At 55.3% G+C, this 24528-nt stretch overlaps 1 protein-coding gene across 7 annotated transcripts in view; it reads left to right on the top strand.

Moving 5' to 3' along the window:
• The window catches only part of DOCK1 (dedicator of cytokinesis 1), a 331039-nt gene that overhangs the window by 54516 nt on the left and 251995 nt on the right, over positions 1-24528 (top strand). For 4 of the 7 annotated variants that reach the window (XM_080641473.1, XM_080641478.1, XM_080641479.1 and 1 more), the window contains 9 exons: positions 1471-1619; positions 4405-4540; positions 5626-5783; positions 7394-7475; positions 7886-8021; positions 11825-11897; positions 15642-15784; positions 20815-20940; positions 23932-24056. In XM_080641473.1, coding sequence (XP_080497599.1) covers positions 1471-1619; positions 4405-4540; positions 5626-5783; positions 7394-7475; positions 7886-8021; positions 11825-11897; positions 15642-15784; positions 20815-20940; positions 23932-24056 — 1128 coding nt within the window. The remainder of the gene's footprint in view (positions 1-1470; positions 1620-4404; positions 4541-5625; positions 5784-7393; positions 7476-7885; positions 8022-11824; positions 11898-15641; positions 15785-20814; positions 20941-23931; positions 24057-24528) is intronic. The other 3 variants (XM_080641474.1, XM_080641476.1, XM_080641477.1) reach the window with 2 other exon arrangements.

Below are 24528 nucleotides of genomic sequence, written 5' to 3' on the forward strand. Positions count from 1 at the left end.
GAGACGTTTTAACAGGTAGCGATGATCACATTAAAACTTTTTTTATAAAATATATTTTATTGATTTTTTACAGAGAGGAAGGGAGAAGGATAGAGAGTTAGAAACATCGATGAGAGAGAAACATTGGTCAGCTGCCTCCTGCACGCCCCCTACTGGGGATGTGCCAGCAACCAAGGTACATGCCCTTGACCGGAATCGAACCTGGGACCCTTCAGTCCGCAGGCCGACGCTCTATCCACTGAGCCAAACCAGTTAGGGCTCATTTAAACTTTTTATAAGGATCGTAGGTTTAGAATTTTACCTGCTCAGGTGTCACCTAGATTTCTTTTCACAGAACGAACCATGGGGCTATTTTCCCTTTGAAGGGTCCCTAATGTCCTTGGCCAATTGACCTCTCGCAGGTGCAAAACTGTGGCTCTTCTTTGTGCCATCCATCCCTTGAGATAGGTGGACAGTGATAAGAAGTGTGAATTCTGCATCTTATCTGCATTTCCCTTGTGTCTTGTTGATTCAGATTCGGCTTCTTGCAGGAGCCTTCTGCCTGTGTGTCGGCAGGACCCCAGTGCTCTGGGGCGCTGCGCAGCAATGCCAAAGTCTGGGCAGGCGGGATCTGTAGGCTCAGACTTACTCCGAAGGGTGTCCGTGGCTGCCCAGCGGGGCCGTTACTCCAGTGGGCTGGCCCTGAGGCTCTCAGGCACACCTGCTCTGGTCGGCCTGTTGATTCAGAAGTGCCTAGTCTGCAATGCAGACACAATGTTGAGGGTCATACATTACTTTCTTAGTCTTTTAATCTTTGAGTGTCTGGTAGGAACCACATTCCATAGAACGTCTTTTATTTTTTTTAATATACTCTGAGTGGCCAGATTATTATGATCTCTGAACACATAATAATCTGGCCATTCAGTGCATATCCTATATAATAAAAGGCTAATATGCAAATTATCCCCTCGACCAGGAGTTCGACCAGCAGGCAGGCCAGCCAACCACTCATGTCCCCTCCCCCTGGCCAGGCTGGCTGGACCCCACCCATGCACGAATTCATGCACCGGGCCTCTAATATATATACACATATACATTGAGTGGCCAGATTATTATGCGTTCAGAGATCATAATAATCAGGCCACTCAGTGTATATTTTTATTGATTTCAAAGAGAGGAAGGGAGAGAGAAATAGAAAAATCAGTGATGAGAGATCATCACTGATCAGCTGCCTCCTGCACGCCCCCATTGGGGATCTAGCCCACAACCCAGGCATGTGCCCTGACCAGGAATTGAACCCTGACCTCTTGGTTCTTAGGTTGACACTCAACCACTGAGCCGCGCCGGTGGGGCTAAAATGTCTTTTAATCGGACACAAGTTACTTTCTATCATATAAAGCATTGACTGCATGTGTATTTGGAAAACAGCACATCCACAGTGCTGGGTTAAACCAGAGCACTGACCTTGGCTGCTCTGCCCCCTCCGTGCAGCAAGACAACAGGGAGATGTTCCGAAGCGTGCGGCACATGATCTACGACCTCATCGAGTGGCGGTCGCAGATTCTCTCCGGGACGCTGCCCCAGGACGAGCTCAAGGAGCTGAAGAAGAAGGTCACTGCCAAGATCGACTATGGAAACAGGTGTGTTCATTTGGAAGATGATTTCATGCTTAAATGATCCGGTACGGTAACATCGACCGAAGCCTTGAGGAGACTAAAATCGTATTTTATCGTAAAGCCAAACTTCTAACAGCCCAGCAGTGGCGTGGTTTTCATTTTTAAAGGGAGGAGCTCTTTTCTGTTGCATCTCGAACACCGGAGTTTTCCGAGTCGCAGTAGAAAACCTGTTCTTCTCTCCAGGAAGCTGGGGTGAGGGGGCCTGCCCTTTGCCTGGTGACTCCCCCCCCCCCCCAATGGGTTCTAGATATAGGATATTTGACATTGTCACATGAAACCCATTTCATGGCCACCTGCCCGAAAAACCCACACTGTGGGAGCTCTGGTTTTATTTTCCACGAGAGCGTTGTATTTCCAAGTTACGTCCCGAGACCACCGGCCTGATTTGGCTGCGGGGGAGTACATTACGCCGTGAACAATGCAGTGAAGAAAGGTGTTTCCCAAGGGGATTTACTGCTTTGATGGGAAACAGTGCTTGGGAAGACAGTCTTTTGCCCGAGGAGCTCGAGTGCACTCGGTCCTTTCTCTCTAGCCCAGGGCTCCACGGGTAGCTCTCTGGGTCCTTCTTCCGGGAAAAACGATAGAAAATAGAACCGCAGTGTTGCAAGTTTGATTTTAAAACGGCTTCCGGGAAACATTTAACAAAAGCCATTTGATTACAGTCCAGGACCCTCTTTCTAGGAAAACGCACGTACCTGAGGCACACACAGCTTTGCATGTAATGTCTTGGGCGGTCCCAGCCCCCTGTCCTCAGCGGTGCTTCGGGGGGGCATCCAGGGTGTTCGTCTCTGATGGGCTAGATCAGGGGTGGGCAAACTTTTTGACTCGAGGGCCACAATGGGTTCTTAAACTGGATCGGAGGGCCGGAACAAAAGCATGGATGGAGTGTTTGTGTGAACTAATATAAATTCAAAGTAAAGGAGCGGAGGGGAGAGCAAGAGAACCGGATAGAACAGCCGGATCCGGCCTGCGGGCCGTAGTTTGCCCACGGCTGGGCTAGATTCTCTTGTTCAGCTAAGATGCTCCTTGCTACTGATTCGGAGCCTCTGAGCAGGGGTTGCTGAGAAAGCCATAAGGGACGGGTGGCAGGAGGAAGCGCCGCGGCAGGCCACTTCCTGGGATGGCACCGGGCATTCTGGGAGGAGCGTGGGTGCCGCCAGGAGGGGGTCCTGGCTCAGAATCCAGGCTCTGGGCTCCTCTAGATGGCTCTCTGAGTTGAAGTGTCCTCCTTTGCGAAGTGGGTCTGGCCATCTCCCTTGGCAGGAGGTGGTGAGGAGTCGCTGGCAGGATGGATGTACACAGCAGGTGGGCACCGGCCTGGGTCTCCGCTCATCAGGATGCTGATTCTCTGTGGGGAGCATTGTTAGCCAGGACCTTCAGGCCAGGCCTAAACCCAGGAGCTTAGTAGCCCCGCCCACACCTGAATGGATCCCCGCCCAACTCATTAGCATCGACCCCACCCAGCGGAAGCGACCCCGCCCACACAGCACTAACTGCCCAGGGGCACCTGCAGGGCTGGGGGAAGCAGTAGAATTTGGGAAACATGTTGCAAAGACAACTAATGAGAGCCTACACGGCCGCTTTAAAAGTCGTCTTTCTGATCCTCTCGAGGCGCCCGCAGTCATTGCTGGGACGGAGGCTGTTTCCACGCAGGACAGAGACCATTTGCTTAAAAGCCTTTGTGCTCTCCCGCCCCTGACAGGCCGCCGTGGGCCCTGTTTCCCCATGGGTGGATTTGCTTAATTGATACTGAAAGGAAAAGGTTAGGTTTTTGTGATTGCTGTCCAAACGGTCAGAAGGAAACCCGCCTGATGCGTGGTCTCACTCCCATCACAGCGGACGCTGGGCGGCCCTCCGGGAAGGAAGCCGGGGGTTCGTTTGTCTGGATGGAGTCTTTATCGCCAAGTCAATGTTCCTCTTCATCTTGTGCCCATGAAAGACACTCTCTAATTGAAATTTTCTTTCTTTCTACAGACTTCCCTAGGTTTTATGGTTAAAAAAAAAATGACATTTTCTGCTTCAATAGACTTATGAATAGCAGGCAGGAAGTCTCAAAGGCAAAGTGTCAGTCCTCTATGGATGAGATCCTCATGTTTTCGCTCCACCGTGGCACAACCCTCGTTTCTTTATATAATCACCTTTGTTCCTTACCTAGAAATGATGGTTAAAAAAAAAAAAAAATCACCCAACCAGTTTGTTGGATTTGGGAAAAGGGAGAGAATGTTGCCAAAAAAACATGTAGCTAGGGATGGCTGGCTTTCTCAGCCAGACGCTGCTCACGGTGTCAGTCGGCTACGATATTTTACCATCTGGCCAGAAAGTTGCTCAGTGCTATTGTGGATAACTTCCACATGTTTGGTGTTGAAACATGGAACATGTTCATTGCAGATCTCCCGATGGGCTAATGTAGGGATTAGAACCGACTCGAAGTAGAAGGGACTCACCCGAATAGATACCGCGTGTGTGTGCTTTGAGCTGTTGATACTGTTTATACAGCAACTGGTAACACACGGGGCTTTATAGATCTGTGACATTTCTTACTGTAAGACAACGGAAGTTTTTGTTATTGATTTGTTTTTTTGAATTCCCAGGGAAGTGACCTTGCAGAATTACGTTTCCTGAATATTTGTGGGTGACCCCGACTTTCTGTGAGGTTTTCCTCTGCTCAGCTACCTGGACTGAAGGTGTGTTAGGGGAAGTCAAAGCCCTGGGTCTTGGTGCCTGAAGCTCTGAGTTCTTGTCGTTCCAGAATTCTCGATTTGGACTTGGTGGTGAGAGACGAGGATGGGAACATCTTGGATCCAGAACTAACCAGCACGATCAGCCTCTTCAGAGCTCACGAAGTGGCGTCGAAACAAGTGGAGGAAAGGTTACAGGAAGAGAAGGTGCGTGCAGCTCTCTGCGGTCCGCCATCCACCCCTGGGCGCGTGCTCCCGTAACAGTTTCAGCTCTAACCAGTCCGACACCGGCGACGCCCGGCTGTGCACTAAAAAGGACCTGTGCAGGCACAACCACACAGCATGCTCCACACGCTGATGAAGGGAGCGGGGCCTGCACCAGCCACAGTGCTGATGGCCTGGAAGGACTCCATCCCTCTGCAGGGGTGTTAGCAGGCGGGGCCTTTGTATGTTTATTTTTTTAAAAGATATGTTTTTATTGATTTCAGAGAGAGAGGAAAGGAGAGGGAGAGAGAGAAACATCGATGAGAGAGAGAGACATCGATCGGCTGCCTCCGGCACGCCCCCTACTGGGGATCGAGCCCGCAACCCGGGCATGTGCCCTGATTGGGAATTGAACCAGGGACCTCTTGGTTCATTGGTTGGCGCTCAACCACTGAGCCATGCCAGCCGGGCGGGAGGCAGGATTCTAATGACATTGACTTTGTTCTCACCTCCTGCCAGGGGTGGGCAAACTTTTTGACTCGAGGGCCACAATGGGTTCTTAAACTGGACCGGAGGGCCGGAACAAAAGCATGGATGGAGTGTTTGTGTGAACTAATATAAATTCAAAGTAAAGGAGCGGAGGGGAGAGCAAGAGAACCGGATAGAACAGCCGGATCCGGCCCGCGGGCCGTAGTTTGCCCAAGGCTGGCACAGCCTCTTGGCTCTATGTAGGGGTGACATTTGAAGCTGGATGAGGGCAGGGAACACACGTCTTAGTGATCTTTCTCATCTTCTGTGAACTTTCAAGGCATCCTGTGTTAGGGGAGGTTTTCAGAGGTCCATGAAATGATAGTGTCTCTGAAGGAAATACTCGGTCTGCGCCCGGATGGCTGTGGCTGTGACCTGGGGTGCTGTTCTGTTCAGCTGGCTGCATGCCGGTTCTGAGAACTCGGGGACAAGGAAGTGACTGGGCCACGTTGTGCTGACTGGTTATGCCCGGCTTTCTGTTCTGTGGGAGATTAATAAGAAAGCAAGGGCTGGCGAGGAGTGTTGCTAATGTCGACTTTCCCCATTGCTCCCCCTTGCAGTCCCAGAAGCAGAACATGGACATCAGCCGACAGGCGAAGTTCGCCGCCACCCCCTCCCTGGCCTTGTTCGTCAACCTCAAAAACGTGGTGTGCAAGATTGGAGAAGATGCCGAGGTGCTCATGTCTCTCTATGACCCCGTGGAGTCCAAGTTCATCAGGTCGGTGACATCCCGATGCTGGGACAGCAGCTCTGAGCCGTCCCAATGTCTTACTCCTGCAAAGAGCCCTCGGGGACCCAAGGGCCAGACTCCCCTCAAGCGGCTGACCCCGTGCTCTCCCAGGACGGTGTGGTGGCAGGCAGCCCCGGCTCTGGGCTAGGGTCAGCCTTCTCCTGTACACGGGTACTTTTTTCCTAAAATACCTTTATTGATTTCAGAGAGGAAGGGAAAGGAGGAGAGAGAGAGAGACATCAGTGGTGAGAGAGAATCATCCATCGGCTGCCTCCTGCACGCCCCCTACTGGGGATCGAGCCTGCAACCCGGGCATGTGCTCTGACCGGGAATCGAACCGTGACCTCCTGCCCTCTTGGTTCATAGGTCGACGCTCAACCACTGAGCCACACCAGCTGGGCTTTGTGGGTCTTTTTGATTGGAGAGTTTAGTCTTGTGAAGTCTCAGGGGCCCAGGGAACGAAGATGGAAGTACCCCTTGTTTCCTGTGCTCCTGGGGGTGAAAGACCCAGCTTCCCCACTCTCACCCTCCTCTTCATCTTCGTGTTTGAACTTTCCTTCTTGGTGATGGTCCCTGTGGGCCTCTGACCTACTGGAATTCCTCCGACACCATTGACCGCAGGCAGTGCCGAGACCGGGGCCTGCCCCCTGGAGGCGGGATCCCCGTTCATCGTTATGGAAGGAAATGCAGGAAACCCCGTCTGTCTCCCGTCCTTGCTGGCGTGGTCCCCTCCTTCCCGTTCCCTGCATTTCCTCAGCATGACTTGCTCTTCGTCCCGATGGAAAGAATGATGGTTTGAGTTATGTGTGAGGCATGTGTCTGTGTGTGAAACTCCAGTGTCTTCACATGTGTTACTCAACATTTAGAAAGTGAGTGTGCACTGGAAACAGGACACGTGAGTGGATTTCACGCTCACTTCACATACGGGCTTTATGTCTCCAGACAGAGGCTCCATCAGACTTGCCTCGTCAGGCTCTGAAATAATGCAGTGTTTATTTCCTACCGTCAACGAGTGAGTGGGGACTTTCATTTATGTTAAAAAATATGTTTTTATTGATTTTAGGAAGAGAGGAAGAGAGAGGGGTAGAGAGATAGAAACATCGATGAGGGAGAGACATCGATGGGCTGCCTCCTTTATGCCCCCGACTGGTGATGGAGCCTGGGCATGTGCCCTGATTGGGAATTGAACCAGGGACCTCTTGGTTCATGGGTCAACACTCAACCACAGAGCCACAGTGGCTGGTCGAAGGGTAAATTTTAGACGGTGGTCATTCTCAATGAACAAACACGCTTTCGAAGTCATAGATGTTGAAATGCCACTTTCAGACAGTTCCTTTGTGATGATAACCCTAGACGGCCCGGGGTGGAACCCGCCCCAGGGTTTTGTTCGGGTGGATCTCAGATGCCCCCCGGGGGGCAGTTGCTCCTCTTCTCCCTTAGTGGAGCAGCAGCTGTCCGTGGTGCTGATGCTTCTGAATGCCTGTGGTTGTCGGCCCTGGGAACCTCCGTGGCATTGACTACAAGCCAACGTGGCTGAGCATTGAGCGCCCTGTTATCGTTGGAAAAATCAATTTGCTTTTCTTTCTCTCTCTTTCCAGTGAAAACTACCTGGTTCGCTGGTCCAGTTCGGGATTGCCTAAAGATATAGACAGATTACACAACTTGCGAGCTGTTTTCACCGTAAGTGCATCCGGCGATGTTGGGTAGACCCGCTCAGCGTTCTAATGACTGTGTTTAACGACCCCTCCGACCTCTCCCTGCAAGGGCACATGGTTCTTGGGATGCCCATCATCCATGGTCATTTCGTCATAATGACACCCTTCCCGGAAGTCCTCTGGGTCCCTCGCTTCCCGTAGCATCCCCAGAGCAAAGACCGACTGCGTGACCAGGGCACATCTCTCCAACGTGGACTCAGGTTCACCCGACGCTGGTTGACTATGGTTGTCCCGTTCCTTTTTGGTCCTGAACAGCTTACTAAATTCTCAAAGCTGCTCAGAAAGGCGTCTCCACGCCTCTTCCTACTGTCCGCCCCGTGGAAGCTGCGCTGAGAGACGGGGCTCCGGGTAACGTCCGGAAATTCCTCTTTCTAGGACCTCGGGAGCAAAGACCTGAAAAGGGAGAAAATCAGCTTCGTCTGTCAGATCGTGCGCGTGGGTCGCATGGAGCTGAGGGACAACAACACGCGGAAGCTGACGTCGGGCCTGCGGCGGCCCTTCGGCGTGGCCGGTAAACGTGGCTCCTTGTCCTTGCGGGTCTCAAGGTCATCACTCTGGCCCCGCAGGGAGCTGCTGCTGGGTATTGCGTTGGTCAGCTCTGTCCTCTCCTGGAGGTTTCATGGGCAGGGGCCGCGCAGGGAGCCGCCCCAGGGTCGCGTGCCCATCAGGTGCTTGGTTTTAAAGTGGCCTCCTCTCCTGGGGGGCAGCCTGGCCTTGGAGGTGGTCAGGCTGTCTGGACCTGGTGAAGGATGGGCCGAGGAGTGAGCCTGCAGTGAGTGGTCAGCAGCCAGGGGGACACAGGCCCCGCCGCCACATCTGCTCCGCTCCGTCGTGTGTGGTGGCGGCCCAGGAAGGGGGAGAGCCTGGCTGCCTTTGCCGAGCAGAGCTGCCTGGGTCCCAGGGAGCTCTGCCGAGTCACCTCTGGCTGTCAATCATTTCTCACCGTTTGGGGAGGGTGGTTGCCGGGCCATGTCCCTGCCCAGCCCTCCGTCTGTCCTTGTGCTTTCTGTGAACCTTGAGATTCGTGTGATGTGTCCGTGGGGAGAGTTCTTTTACTATCTTTTCTTTTTTTTTGTATTTTTATTGATTTCAGAGAGGAAAGGAGAGGGGGGGAGAGAGAGAGAGAAACATCAGTGATGAGGGAGAATCACTGATTGGCTGCCTCCTGCACGTCCCCTTGTGGGGATGGAGCTTGCAACCTGGGCAGGTGCCCTTGACCGGAATCGAACCTTCAGTCTGCAGGGGGACGCACTATCCACTGAGCCACACGGGCTGGGGTGGACGAGGTCTTTCTCCCGGACACGTGCCTGGGCTTCTCCTGTGACAGCAGGGAGGCCTTCCTTGCCCGCGCTGCCAGGAGGCTCGGGCCCAGCTTCGTTTGGTTGTTTTGTTTTTAACCCCCTCTAAGCAGGCTTCGTTTTTAGAACGGTTTTAGGTTCATAGGAAAGTTCAGCAGAAAGTACGGAGATTTCAGAATGTTTCCGCCTCCTCCCCTCCTCCCACAGGCAGAGCCTCCCCACTATCCACAGGCCCCTCCCTCCCCGCCACGTTACGTTACGTTTGCTGCCACGGATGAACCCACATGGACGTGCTCTTGTCACCCAGAGCCCGCGTTTGCAGCGGGCTCCCCCGGGTGTTCTCGTCCTGTGGGTTTAGATAAATGGCTAATGACTGTGCTCCCCCCTTAAGTATCAGACCCAGTTTTCCCTGCCCTCAAAGGCCTCTGTGCTCTGCCTGGATTTTTCTGGAAAAACATATCCAGTCATTTAAGGAAATGATTTACTCCTTCCCAAGAGTCAGTAACAACAGCCATGTGGGCGTCGTGAGGAAGCGGCACGTGCACCTGTTTGCTTCCATTCACTGGCTGGCTCTGGTGTGGGGTCTGCCCTGGTGTGGGGTCAGTTCTGGCGTGGGGTCTGCCCCGGCGTGGGGTCAGCTCTGGCGTGGGGTCAGCTCTGGCGTGGGGTCAGCTCTGGCGTGGGGTCAGCCCTGGCGTGGGGTCACTGCTCTGACGTGGGGTCTGCCCTGGCGTGGGGTCTGCCCTGGCGTGGGGTCAGCTCTGGCGTGGGGTCAGCCCTGGCGTGGGGTCAGCCCTGGCGTGGGGTCAGCCCTGGCGTGGGGTCTGCTCTGGCGTGGGGTCTCTGCTCTGGCGTGGGGTCAGCCCTGGCGTGGGGTCAGCCCTGGCGTGGGGTCAGCCCTGGCGTGGGGTCAGCCCTGGTGTGGGGTCTGCTCTGGCGTGGGGTCTCTGCTCTGGCGTGGGGTCAGCCCTGGCGTGGGGTCTGCTCTGGCGTGGGGTTAGCTCTGGTGTGGGGTCTGCCCTGGTGGGTCAGCTCTGGCGTGGGGTCTGCTCTGGGGTGGGGTCTCTGCTCTGGCGTGGGGTCTCTGCCCTGGTGTGGGGTCTCTGCCCTGGCGTGGGGTCAGCCCTGGCGTGGGGTCAGCCCTGGCGTGGGGTCAGCTCTGGCGTGGGGTCTGCCCTGGTGTGGGGTCTCTGCCGTGGCGTAGGGTCACTGCTCTGACGTGGGGTCTGCCCTGGCGTGGGGTCTGCCCTGGCGTGGGGTCTATGCTCTGGCGTGGGGTCTGCTCTGGGGTGGGTTTTGCTCTGGTGTGGGGTCTGCTCTGCCGTGGGTTCTGCTCTGCCGTGGGATCTCTGCTCTGGCGTGGGTTCTGCTCTGCCGTGGGGTCTCTGCTCTGCCGTGGGGTCTCTGCTCTGCCGTGGGGTCTCTGCTCTGGCGTGGGGTCTGCTCTGCCGTGGGGTCTCTGCTCTGCCGTGGGTTCTGCTCTGCCGTGGGGTCTCTGCTCTGGCGTGGGGTCTGGTGTGGCATGGGGTCTGCTCTGCGTTGGGGTCTGCTCAATTGAGGGGTCTGCACTGGACTCCGTGGTGAGTGGAATTTTGAGGGCACAGCTGCCTTTTGCGAGGTCCCCCCGAGCACGGATTCAGGAATTCTGTCACAGTTCCTCACGTCTTGAATACGCCCATGAACATGGCACCTCTGTTTTTCAGAACCTGCCGCACCTTTTATGGGTAACCCGATATTACGGTTGAAGTACCTGTAATTTTTCAGGATTCCCATTTCTCTTTCCCACTCTGGGGTAGTTTTAAGGAGATATTTATTTTCCCTCTGATGTATTGGGCTTCCCTGAAGTGACCAGAGAAGTCGTTGACAGTGTGTGTACATGGGGCCCCTTCCCACCCTGATGCTGTGGATGCTGTGGTTGTCAGGTACCAATACAGAGATAAGTTCCTGTGAGGACACCCATTTCTCAAAGCCCTGGGACATCCTAGCCAGGGGCCAGGGGCTGACCGCTCTCCCTTCCTTTTTTTTAAATTTTTTTATGTTAATCCTCACCCGAGGATATTTTTCCCATTGATTTTTTTTTTAGAGAGAGTGGAAGCGAGGGAAGGGGGAAGAGAGAGAGAGAGAGAGAGAGAGAGAGAGAAACATCAATGTGAGAGAGACACATTGATTGGTTGCCTTCTGCACACTCCCCGACGAGGGCAGGTATCGAACCTGCAACCCAGGTACATGCCCGTGACCGGAAATTGAACCCATGACCCTTTGGTTGCAGCTTTCCCTTCCTGTTGATCACAGTGGGAATCTTCCCAGCCTCCGCATGTGGCCTTGTGTGTGGGATGAAAACGATTTATACCTTGATTGGTGTGGTGTTTCCATGGATGTGTGCGTTTTTCAAAACTCATTGAACTGGAGTACAATCGGTGCATTTAATTTACATTTTTTTATAGAGACAAAGGTCAAAGCATCCTTTCCCCACAGACTTTCCCGGAGCCCCACTTCTCCCCTGTGCCCTCCCCACTCAACGAACCCTCCCATCGCAGACCCCGCCGCAAATACCCAATTTGCCACCTCGCCAGCCTGTAAAGACCCCGACCTAACAGCTGTATTTCCCCACTCCCTGCTGCTACAGCCACAGGTGGGAAGGTGGGCTCGGGGAATCACCGTCCCAGTTCAGGTCCTCCACTACCCCTGCCAGGTCTCAGGTGCTCGCTTTTCTAGAACATTCCAACCCACAAAGTCCTCCTGGGAGGTGCCACGCCAGGGGGCCCGTCGGATCCCAGGCAAAGGGATTGATTACGTGGGACTCTGCCCTCGGAGCCCCGCCCCCGTTGGGCCGGGGTTTTCAGAGAATGTAAGTCATCTTTCCAACAGGGAGATGGGTGACTCGACGGTAAGAAAATTCCGCCACGCAGCTCCCCCCGTTGTTCGTCAGCAGACGTTCTGACGTTCCTTGGTTTGTTTGTTTCTCTCTGACGATGGCATGTAAGCAAAACCACCTCTGTTCTTTTCTTGTCTCCAGTGATGGATGTAACAGATATCATAAACGGAAAAGTAGATGACGAAGATAAACAGCACTTCATCCCCTTTCAGCCGTAAGTATGGAGCAGTCCGCGCACTCGGCCGGCTGGCCTGTGGAGCACGTGTGTTTGTAATAATCACCTTCATGAATTCCCTCAGCGCAAACGGGGGGTGACTATTTTGAAATAATGAAAAGCCCATTTGGTCACGGCTGTAGCGCATGGAATTTTTTTTTTTTTAAATGTATTTTATTGATTTTTTACAGAGAGGAAGGAAGAGGGATAGATAGTCAGAAACATCGATGAGAGAGAAACATCGATCAGCTGCCTCCTGCACACCCCCCACTGGGGATGTGCCCCCAACCAAGTTACATGCCCTTGACCGGAATCGAACCTGGGACCCCTCAGTCCGCAGGCCGACGCTCTATCCACTGAGCCAAACCGGTTTTGGCAGTAGCGCATGGAATTTTTGTAGCCAGAAGAGAACCCTGGGTTCGAGGTTGGTCCTGCAGGTGGAACACTTCACACGCGATCCTGGAATCGCCTTGTCACGCAGGACACGCAGAATTACGATTCCCTCCGAGCGCGAATGCTTCTTTACGTAATTGATTTATTCTCGGACCGGTTCACGTGCTCAAAACACGATGCTTTCAAGTTCATCACGAGAGGCTGCTGTTCCTAAAACAGCAGACCCAGCCAGAGAACGATGAACGCTTCCCTAAAGCGAGGAACGGCACCTCCGCGCCGGGGCTCGGGCCGCGGGCGTTCCCCGCTCGGTAGTTGCTCAGCGGCCTGGATGTGTCCGGTTCGGACAGATGTCTGCAGAGGGGCAGGCCGGGGAGGCACCCGGAGGAGAGTCCTTCAGTCGCTCCTCCGATGTGAAGGCAGATCCCGTAGAAAAGGCTGAGAGGCCTGGTGTCATTTCCCTGGAGAGGAACGTGAGAGGGTGCCCAGGGAATGGGGAGCAGCCACGCTGAGGGCAGCCGTGCCCCTCCGACAGGGGCCCAGAGCGGAGGAGGGATTAGGATGGGCGAGGCCACGCGTCAGAGACGGCTTCCCCCGGGTGTGACCTCCCGGAAGAACAGTCGATGACAAGGAGGAGCCGGGCACAGGGCCTGCCCCGGGTTCTGTCTTTGCTCCTCCTTCCTGCTTGGGCTTCAGGGACCTCGCACTCCGGACGGGTTTTAGGTAGAAGTTGCGCACTGTCTCCAGGTGCTGGCTGCGGGGGTTTGCAGGCAGGTGGGTGGCTGCAGGAGGCTGCCCCGGGCTGGGGTGGGGTGGGCAGCAGATGCGGGGTGCGCCTCCCTTGGCACCACCACCCTTGCTCGACGGGCCAGCCCACTCAGCCTGGGACTGAGCCCTGCTTCTAGCTGAGAGGGGAAGGGGGTGCTCTGCAGGCGGGTGATCTGGTCGGGCAGCGTCCGGAAGCCTGGCTCTGCAGACAGCTCTGCAGTCTTCGACAGAGGAGAGCAGGCAGCCCCACATACTGGCGTGGAGGGCGGTTCCCACATAAGAATCTCCCCACACAGGAGGCCACCGTCCTATGTGGCTTCTGTTTTTCTGTCCAGTACAGCCACCACCAGCCACGTGGGCTATCTCAGTGAATGAACATTAAATACAGTTAAATATTCAGTCACACGCATCCCTTTTAACGTGTCCATTGCTGCGTGCGGCTGTGGCTGCCATATGGGTCAGCGGAGATACGGGGCACTTCCCGTCACTGCAGAATATTCCATGGGGCGGAGCTGCTCTGGAATCACACCCAGTGCATCTCATTACAAAGGAAGCCTTCTGTACAATCTGGAAGTTTCCTTCATGCACAGGGGGGACGTCCTTTTTGAACACAGGCAGCTATGGAGGTAAAATATAAGACACACCATGATAAGATGATGATATTAAGCTGCTTCCTTCGCCCATGGGAAGAGTGCAATCCAGTTCTCTTTTATTTTATTTTTTAAAAATATGTTTTTATTGATATTTAGAGAGAGAGAGAGAGAGAGAGAGGAAGAGAGAAGGATAGAGAGACTCCTTGATCGGCTGCCTCCTGCATGCCCCCTACTGGGGATGGAGCCCGCAACCCAGCATGAGGCCTGCCCGGGAATGGAACCGGTGAGCTTTCGGTTCATGGGTCGATGCTCAACCACAGAGCCGTACCGGCCTGGCTGCCCAGTTCTCTTCCAAATGCTGTTGTGTATACGAGACCTCGGAGCGTCTTGAGGCCCAATTGTAGCATTTAGTGGGAATTACCCATTGCCCGCCCGTGCCTTCCGGGAAAAGTAGAGGGAAAAAAAAGCAAAACATGGGTTCCTGGTTGAAAAGTTAGGGGGTTGGATTCTTCGTTGTGGATGCACTGATCTCAGGTTCCCTGGGACGTGTTAGCAGCTACGCGAGCCGGCGCAGTGCCACCATCTTTTTCTGTCTTTTAGCGAGACATCCACTTTAAGAAATATTGTTACAGGGTGAGCTCTTGCTGTAAGTTGAAACCCCTTGCTCCATTAAGGGCAGGCTAATCACGTACAGATGGATATTTGCAGCCTTCGCAGCCAACAGCAGCACGCTTTTAGAGCAAAACAAGCGCTGCAACCCGCTCTTCGGGAAATGCATGCTAATGAAACCGTTTTTTTGCTCCATTAAAACTGATTTATTATGTCGCAGGGTACGTTTAGGGAAGGGAAGCACAGTCCATCTCTCTCTCTCTGTGTGTCTGTCTGGTCACTTGGCGAAGTCCATGTAAACAGTCCTCAGCTCTCCTGAGTAATGGGGGCTCAGTGATGAATGGCACTCGTCGTTGGTTCTAGAGAGGATGTTAAACATTATGCACACGATGTATATTTCCTCGCTTGTTGCACAGTGTCCCCGCTGTGCCACGCCGCCTGTCTCTCTGCACACGTTGGCTCGTTTGTATTTTATTCTCTTGGTTCTGGTGCAGCGTCTATGAAAACATTGATGGGCCCGTTCCTACTTAATTATGATTTTATCCTCACCCGAGGATATTTTTTCCCATCGATTTTGAGAGAGAATAGAAGAGAGGAAGGAGGGGGAAGGGAGAGGAACATGGATGTGCATGGGAGAGATACATCGATTGGTTGCCACCCACACACACCTTGACCCGGGCCGGGGATCAAACCCACAGTCAAGGTGTGAACCCTTGACCGGGAATGGAACCCTCCACCTTTTGGTACACAGGCCGACACTAATCGCTGAGCCCAGCCGGCCAGGGCTCACATTCATAAGTGCGCCACGATTTTACTTTCCGGACTGGTCGTTGGCTTCTCCAAGACGGTGCTGTTCTTTTCACACTGAGTACGCGGCCTTTTGGAGCACCACCCACGTGGGGACCACCCAAGCTTCCTAAGAATTTAGGTGGCAGGATTCCTTTAAAAAAAAAAAAAAAATCTTGATTTTGCGTTTTCCCTTCAAACCACCTGCCCCTTGACCTACGCTAGGCTTCAGAATGATTGACATGGAAGAACCGCCCATACATTTCCTGGGGATTCAAAGCCATCCAACAGCATACTTTCAGATTAGTCCCCTTTTTCATTGCTTAGGAGAAGGGGGGGTGGGTCTGGTGCCCGCTATGTCCTGGGGAGAGAGAGGGTCGGCCTTGCTGGCTTTACTTTTCTCGTGTGGTTCAGCATTTTCCTGATCAATGCTCTTCCCTGTCTCTCTTGTCACCTATCCTGTCCTTTGTCGTGCGTTGACTCATGATGACTCTCTCGCACCTGGTGACGATGATCTCTTGTGTTCCCTTGTTACCGTGACCTCCGGGTCTCTGTGCCCCTTTGTCTCCTGTGGTCTTGGTCGTCCCGTGCCCTCCAGGCTCGCGTTGGACGACGCCATTCGACACAAGCCGCTGAACATGTCATCCCGTTTTTCACCCAGGGTGGCAGGGGAGAATGACTTCCTTCAGACTGTTATAAACAAAGTCATTGCTGCCAAAGAAGTCAACCACAAGGGCCAAGGTACGTACTCTGTCATTTTGTTTCTATAAATGTCCACTTGCTTGAGTTTGGAGAGTGCCGTGTGGTTTGCATTTTAGTTTGATGATGATCATGACGATGGTGATGATGATGATCATAAAGATAATGTTGAAGATGATGACAATTGTGATGGTGGTGATGATGATGAGGAAGAAGAGGGTGGTAAAGACGATGGTGGTGATCATGGTGAGGGGAGGAGGAGGAGGAGAATGGTGATATAGTGATGGTGGTAATGGTGACAAGGAGGAGGAAAAAGAGGATGTGATGATGGTGATGTTGATGGTGGTAGTGATGATGGAGATGATGATGGTGGTGATGGTGGTGATGATGGTGGTGATGATGGTGGTGATGATGGTGGTAATGATGGTAAGGAGAAGAATGGTGATGATGGTGGTGATGGTGCTGATGATGGTGGTGATGATGGTAAGGAGAAGGAGGAGGAGGAGAATGGTGATGATGGTGGTGATGGTGATGAGGAGGAAGAAGAGGATGGTGATGTTGATGGTGGTGGTGATGATGATGATCATGGTAGGGATGATGGGGATGATGATGGTGATGGTGGGGATGATGATGGTGATCATGGTGAGGGGAGGAGGAGGAGGAGAATGGTGATATAGTGATGGTGGTAATGGTGACAGGAGGAGGAAAAAGAGGATGTGATGATGGTGATGTTGATGGTGGTAGTGATGATGGAGATGATGGTGGTGGTGGTGGTGATGATGATGGTGGTGATGATGGGAAGGAGAAGGAGAAGGAGGAGAATGGTGATGATAGTGATGGTGGTGATGATGGTGGTGATGATGGTAAGGAGGAGAATGGTGATGATGGTGGTGATGGTGATGATGATGGTAGTGATGATGGTAAGGAGAAGGAGGAGGAGGAGAATGGTGATGATGGTGGTGATGGTGATGAGGAGGAAGAAGAGGATGGTGATGTTGATGGTGGTGGTGATGATGATGATCATGGTAGGGATGATGGGGATGATGATGGTGATGGTGATGACGATGTTGATGATGGTGATGATGGCAGCCGGATAACATCTGTAGGCGTTTGCCTGATGTACAGCATTATGAAGGTTTTCTTGCTGATCACCACCCTTGTAAGCACTGCTAAGAGCCCACTTCCTTGATGTGAGGGTTCGACAGAGTGGGAGACAATTAAACCTTTGGAAATCAGAGTTGATGAGACTAGAAGCAACTCATCTGTTTGCCTTCCGCAGACTTACCCAGCCGCTCCTTTCACCCTAATCATTTTTAAACGCTCTGGAGTGGCCTCACGGGAGTGAGTATACAGTAACTGTCTCAGCTGTTATTTCACTTGCTGTTGAGAGAAACATGAGACGCTCGACATAACCCACCTCCATGCGTGCTCCTGTCGCAGCGTTCCTTGCCGGTGTCATCCTAATGGCTGCCACTTCGTTTTCTGAGACGCACCCCCCCCCTCACCGCCCCCCTGCCCCACTTGCCCTCCTTCCCCTTCAGTTTTGTGATGGAGGGATTTCTCCTTCCCGCCGCCCGTCTAACACTCATCATTTTTAATCCCACACTGACAAGCTCCCCAGCAGCTGCCCTTCTGTTGGCAGAGGCAATGAATCAATCGCCTCGGCTGGTGACAGCTGGCACTCGGCGGACGGGAGGCCCCCGGAAAACAACTGTTTACCCAGGCCCTGCCCAGCCGAAGGGAAGGCACCTTCAGAGCCCTCCGACCTGAGGCTGCTTCTGGCCCCCGTGGGAAGTCCACCCCTCAGTCCCTGATGAGATGGAGACTTCCCGTGAACGCCTAGCGCTCCGGCGAGCAACCCCGATGCATCGTCTAGCGAGCTGTGTCAGTAACTTCTAAGGGACAGTCCCCTTGACTCACGTCACATTGCTCCAGGGAGAGTGTGAGTTGAGTCCGAGGACCCCACCCTCTGCAGTAGAGGGACCTTGGCTCTCTCTTGGTGTGACCTACCGCCTCCCTGGCGAACATCCATGAAACAAAAACTCCAGCCCCAACGTCATGAAATGTAACCTCTCCACACAGAGCCTCTTTTTTTTTTTTTTAAGTCATTCTCTGGGGTGGGCCCAGGCACCTGTATTTTTTAAAAATATGTTTGTATTGATTTTTAGAGGTAGAGGAAGGGATAGAGAGAGAAAGATAGAAACATGGGTGGAAGAGACACATCATCGATCGGCTGCCTCCCGCAGACCCCCTCCTGGGGATCAAGCCTGCACCCCAGGCATGTGCTTTGACCGGGAATCGAACCGTGACTTCCTGGTTTGTGGGTGCAGGCTCAACCACGGAGCCACCATCATCGTCACCACCCCCTCCTCTTCCTCCTCACCATCATCACCGTCCTCATCATCTCCATCATCACTACCACCAGCACCAATGAGAGCCGTGGGGGGAGGTCCAATGGCAGCTCTTTCCTCTGGAGCCGCTGTCAGCGTGGGTGCCAGGCCCCTGGCTGCCCTGGCCCTCCTGCTCTTTCGGTCCTCCTTGTTGATGAACGTGTACTATTTCAGTCACAGGAAGAGGGTGCCAGCCAGCAGGCCATTTCTAGGAGAGAGGGACCCCAGCCTGCCTCTGTCAGTCTCACTGGAACTGTGGCCCAAACCTGGGACCCCACAGGCCTTGGCGCTGGTACCGGGGCCAAGTTCCGTGAGCCCAGGGGCAGGGGGGCGTCCCAGGTCACAGTGAGAGCTGAGAGAGGAGCGCATTCCCTGATTTTTCAAGGAGAACCGGGGCCTCTGAGCCAAAAGGCACCGGGGCCAGGTTGGCCTCCCCGTGGAAGTGAGCATTCGTCAGGGCTTCCCTGCCCCAGTGCATTCTGGGGGAGTGGGGAGGGCCGTGGCCCAGAAGCACTGCACAGAAGTAGCTGCTGCCTGCTGGGCTGGCCCCGTAGCTCCGTGTGTCGTCAGAAGTGACCGGGCCTGCCTGTCGCTTGCCCATCACGTCTCAGCTCAGAAGCGTGGGCGCTGGGGGCAGGGGAAGGGGAGTGATCTCCACCAGGGACCTGAGTCTCCCCCTCCTCGGTTCTCTCTCGCTCCTGGCTCCTCTGCGCACCTCTCTCGGCTCCGGCCTATTTTAGGTTGTGCATCCACGTGTGTCTGTCCCGTTGACCACGTCTTACATATTCGGTTGAGATTGTTCTGAACCTGACCGCAGAGGTGCTGGGCGATTCAGGTGGACAGGCGCCTCCCACCCCCCTGGACATCTCCTGTTGTTTTAGATAGACCAGGGGTGGGCAAACTTTTTGACTCGAGGGCCACCATGGGTTCTTAAACTGGACCGGAGGGCCGGACAAAAGCATGGATGGAGTGTTTGTGTGAACTAATATAAATTCAAAGTAAAGGAGCGGAGGGGAGAGCAAGAGAACCGGATAGAACAGCTGGATCCGGCCCGCGGGCCGTAGTTTGCCCACGGCTGAGATAGAACGTATGCCAGCTCCTTTTCTCTTTAATCCTCACCGAGGATATGTGTTTATTCTTTGAGAGAGAGAGAGAGAGAGAGAGAAAGGGAGAAAGTGAGAGAAAGAGAAACATCCATGAGAGAGAAGCATTGATCCGCTACCTCCTGCCCGCCTCATGCTGGGGATCGAGCCTGCAACCCAGACACGTGCCCTGACCGGGGATCAAACTGGCAACTACTTGGTGCCTGGGACAGAGCTCAGCCCCTGAGCCACACCCCCTGGGCCCCCTGGACATCTCCTTATGTGGCACTTGGGGTCCCACGTAGCTGAGTGAGCTGGGCGCAAGCAGGCCAGGCCCCACAGTCTCAGGGACAGAGCCCCCGCTGTGCCAGCCACAGTGCCACCCTCCCTTCCGACCTGCGAGGCTCCGTCCTTGGAACGGCCGATAGCCAGGCAGCTGCTTTGTCTCCTGCCTCTGGTTTTGTCAGGCGTCTGCTTTCGTCCCTCGTTGTGCCTCCTGTCGATCTCTGCTCGGGAGCCTTGCCTGCAAGATGCGATTCCCCATCAGCTTTTCCAAGAGGGAGGGCGGGGCATTCGCTCTGCGCGCAGGTCTTAGCGAGTTTGCCCTGTTCTCCCCAGGGCACCTCTTGCTGAGCGGGTTTGAGAGTCTGTTTTACCTGTTGGGGAAAGAGCTGCATGTCGGCCAGAGCACTTCCCTCCCTTGCTGTGACATTGAGACGTGGACCGGCTGTCCCAGTCCTGGGGGGCTGTCCTGGTCCTGGGGGGCTGGCCTGGTCCTGTGGGATTGGCCCTGTTCCTTGGGGCTGGCCCTGTCCCGTGGGGCTGTCCTGTGGGGCTGTCCTGGTCCTGGGGGGCTGGCCCTATCCCGTGGGGCTGTCCTGGTCCTGGGGGTCTGTCCTGGTCCTGGGGGGCTGTCCTGGTCCTGGGGGTCTGTCCTGGTCCTGGGGGGCTGTCCTGGTCCTGGGGGGCTGGCCCTGTCCCGTGGAGCTGTCCCGGTCCCATGGGGCTGGCCCTGTCCTGGGGGGCTGGCCCTGTCCAGTGGGGCTGTCCCGGTCTTGGGGGCCTGGCCCTTTCAGTCCTGGGGGGCTGTCCCTGTCCCGTGGGGCTGTCCCTGTCCCGTGGGGCTGTCCCGGTCCTGTAGGGCCAGCCTGGTGGTGGTCCACAGCCCAGCGCTCTGCTGCCCGCCTTCAGAGCTCGGATGCTGCTCAGCAGTTTGGAACTTGGGGCTCGTGAAGCTGTGAATGTACCTCCCAGGTTCTCCTCTGCTGTTCCCCTTGGGAGAATGAGAAGCAAAAGCCTTTCAACCATCCCCCAAACGCTACCTCATCATTTACCTTCAGTGCCTGTGAGCTCAGAAGCCTCTCTGGTCCTGAGGCCCCTGCCAAGGGGGATTTGTATCCCAGCCAATCAGACGCGGGTGGTTCCCGGGCCAGCCCCCCTCCTCCTGGCCCCTCGCTTTCCCTCCTCCTCACACACCCCCTTTTCTCTCACAGCCTTCCGTCGGGAGTTAGAAGCTGCTCGTTGGTTACGTTGGCTCGTGGTGCCTTCTTTTAAACATGGACGAGATACGACGTAACGGACGCGCCTCTTGTCTCCCTAGGTCTGTGGGTTACTCTGAAATTGCTCCCTGGAGACATCCACCAGATCAGGAAGGAGTTTCCCCACTTAGTGGACAGGACCACAGCTGTGGCTCGGAAGACGGGGTTCCCCGAGATCATCATGCCCGGTAAGAGCCGCTCCCTCTCACGCGTTGCTGACCGTGGTGTGGAGGTGGCTGACGTGGGGCCGGCACACGGCCGGCCGTTGCGCGCCACGTGGACAGGGACCTGTGGGAGCCCCGGCCAGCAGGGGGCCGTGTGCGGTTGTGACCCCCGCGTGGTTTTGTGTCATTTCTGCGGGCTGGTGCTGCGGGTCAGGCCGAGGGCAGCGGCTGCTCTTGGTTACAGCGACCTGGGAGGGTGGAGGAGGGAGCGGCTGCTCAGGGTACCAGAACAGGGACCAGGGGGTGAGATAAGCATCTGCCAGCATCCCAGCCCGAGAGCCTGAGCCTTCTTTTTTTAAAAAATACTTTTACTGATTTCAGAGCGGAAGGGAGAGGGAGAGGGAGAGAAGATGGAAACATCAATGATGAGAGGGAATGATTGGCCAGCTGCCCCCTGCACGCCCCACACTGGGGATCAAGTCCGAAACCTGGGCATGTGCCCTGACCAGGAATCGAACTCAGGACCCTTCAGTCCGCAGGCTGACACTCTGTTTATTGAGCCACACCGGCCAGGGCAAGCCTGAGCCTCTGTCAGCAGCTGGGGCAGTGCCATGGCTCTGCGGGCACAGCCTTGGCCGAGCCACGTCCCCTGGCTGCCGCGGCCCCGCCTGGAAGCTCGCACATTAGATGGGGTCACACGCGGTTACGGGTGCAGGGAGGCCGGCAGGGTCTGTGGGGAGCTGTGTGGCATTCACTGTCAGGCTCGGTGAATAGGGGGGTTATGATGCTTGGGTCCCTCTAGGACCGAGGCGACTCCTTTATGATGGTTCTGTGGGTTCACAGGGATGCCCTGGGCTCCCCTTATGTCTGATGCTGTAACAGTACTGAGTCACCAGACTGTGGGCCGAGGGAAGGGAGCACAGTGTCGGTACACACGCCCTGTTAGGTTCCGGCTTCGTAACAGGCCCCGGGGGAGGTGGTGGCTCCCTGCCTCCTCGCCACAGTGTCCCCAGCACTGAGCACGCGGGACCTGGTCAGGCACCTGGCTCGCGGTCCCACCCCTGCTCCTCCCTGGCGCTGGGGCCCGGGCACGTGCCGAGCCCTCTTAGCTGCGGATTCCTCGTCTGAAGAATGAGAATAACAGAGTCCCCGCCGGTCGGACCGGTTGGCGCTCTGAGCTGCCGGGGTATACGTGGCGGCCATGCGGAACCCCGAGGACACGCACGGATCAGCTCGGGACTGAGGCACAGGCGGCAAGCCTCTCGGGGAGGCCCCAGCCTCCTTCCAGGAAGCCCTGGAGCCGGAGGCACGTGCCACGGCCTCTTGTGAGCGCCCGTCTGTGGGTCTGCCTCTGGGGGCCCCGCAGTGGGCATCTCCGGGCCAGCGGGAGCGGGCACTTGGCGTCTAACCACCTCCCAGCCGCGGCAGTCCCCTGGCTGACGGGGCCTCTGTGGGCCGCGGGCACCCTTCGGGGTTATTGTGTGCCTCGATAGACCTTTCAGGCGGAGGGACCCCACAGCCCACCCTGCCTCACGGACGAGACCGTTAGCCGTGGGTGGCTACGTGACTGTCCCAGGTCCTGGGCCCGCAGCTGTGCATCCAGCCCCGCCCTGCGCCCCGTCATTCCTCACGACGCTCAGGGTCAGGGTCCTGGTGCGCTGCTTCCGTCCCCAGCTGCTGCTGCGGCTGCCCTAGCGACCGCTGGGATTCTTGTCATAATGACGTTTAAATGGAAGCTTAATTTACTCCTTGGGTACGTGAAAAGCAGAAAAGAGCAGAAAACACCACCAACGAGGAAAACAAGGAGACTTCTTAAGGGACTCTTGTTCTTGGCCCAGAGCGGGCTGTTTGCTACTCGGAACGAAACTGTTCCGGTGTCCCCCGTGGGGACAGGGTGGGGCACCCGGGGGTGTGGCTGCCGGACAGCCAGGAGCAGCCCCTGGTGCGATGCTTCCCCTGCATCACGTTGCTAACGAAGCTTCACTAAGCTTTCCCTGTCGGGCTGTTACCAGGGCTTCCTATGTGCTCAGAGCGAGGCATGTCTTGAGCTCATTAGTTGCTTTTTTTTTTTTTTTGCACAATTTAAGTCCCATCTCACTGTAAAACGCACAGTCCTGTACTGTGTGCCAACTACACTTGAATAAAAATAAAAATATAAGACATCCCCGGCCTCAGGGGTTGAGTGTCGACCTGTGAACCAGGAGCTCATGGTTCCATTCCCGGTCAGGGCGCACGCCCAGGTTGCGGGCTCCATCCCCAGTGTGGGGCGTGCAGGAGGCAGCCGATCCATGATTCTCTCTCATCATGGATGCTCTGTCTCCCTCTCCCTTAAAAAGACCCGCAGGGCTATTTCGTTCTCCTGCTCCTTGGGGTCCCCGTTCAGGCTCCCGGCAGGGCAGCTGCCCCCGGAAGGAGGGAGAACCAGGCAGAAGAAGGCTTCTCTCCTGACGCATCCCTGGTCCCTGATCCCAGGCGACTCGGGACAGGGCTTGTGGTTTGAATTCTTCGTCGGCTTTTTTGTTCAGCTCCGTAGTAAAATGCACAGAGGCCACCTCGCCCGCTGTCCTCGATTGATGTCAGTGATATGCTTTGGCGCTTAGACGATGACCACAGCCCGTGGTCTGACGGGTGGTGACAGGGGCCCGAGGCGCCATGGACACAGAGCGGCTGAGTCCTTGCGGACGCCGACAGCATTCGGTCTGCTCCGGGGCATGGGCCCCCCAGAGGTGTGGGGCGCCTCTGTCCAGGCCAAGACAACCCCCCGGCAGATAATTAGGGGCCCCACGTTTCCTCTTCCTCTCACGTCTTCCCACGATGATGAAAATTGCCCCGTCCTGCCTCGATAGGCGGAGACTATTTCGTGGAAGGTATTTGGTAAATTAAATACCTCTAATGCAGTATTTATAGCGCTCTGCTAGGAGGGGTAACGAGTTAGACCCTTCTGCAAAATTCCTGATTACGCAATGGATGATGGATTGATTGGTTTTCAGGTTATAATTTCCCTCTACCCCCCAGGTGATGTTCGAAATGACATCTATGTGACATTAGTGCAAGGAGATTTCGATAAAGGAAGCAAAACCACGGCCAAGAACGTCGAGGTTACGGTGTCCGTTTACGATGAAGACGGCAAGCGCCTGGAGGTACTGACTGTTGCAAAGCTACTCCGCAGCGTTTGGTGTTGCTCTCCACGTGTTCACCTCTGACCTCAGCTCTGCACAGACTAGGAAAGACCTGCTCCTGCTTCTGGGGCGGGGCCTGTCTGCCTTCCCTTCTCCAGCTTGCCCAGACGCGGGTTCCCCGGGGTCCCGGCAGCGGCCTGGAAGTTCGGATACCATGGTTGTCTCCATGGGAGACACAAGGGAACCTGGGTCCCGAGAAAGCAATTCACTTGTTCAGGTCAGCGCGCGGGCGAGAGGTGGAGCTGGGTTTGAACTTGGACCTCTGACCTGTGACGGCGTGGAGTCATCCAGGAGGTGGTGGGACCAAGGTCCCCTCCTGAGAGGCCACAGGAGGGTCCTGGGAAGTATCCAGAGGCTGTGGTCTCCTCTGGTGACCGGAGGCCAAGCCAAGGCAGGAGTCCCAGTCGCTGCCAAGCTGGCTCTGTGGACCGTG

This window comes from Plecotus auritus, assembly GCF_963455305.1.
Source record: "Plecotus auritus genome assembly, chromosome: 9".
Taxonomy (NCBI): Eukaryota; Metazoa; Chordata; class Mammalia; order Chiroptera; family Vespertilionidae; genus Plecotus; species Plecotus auritus.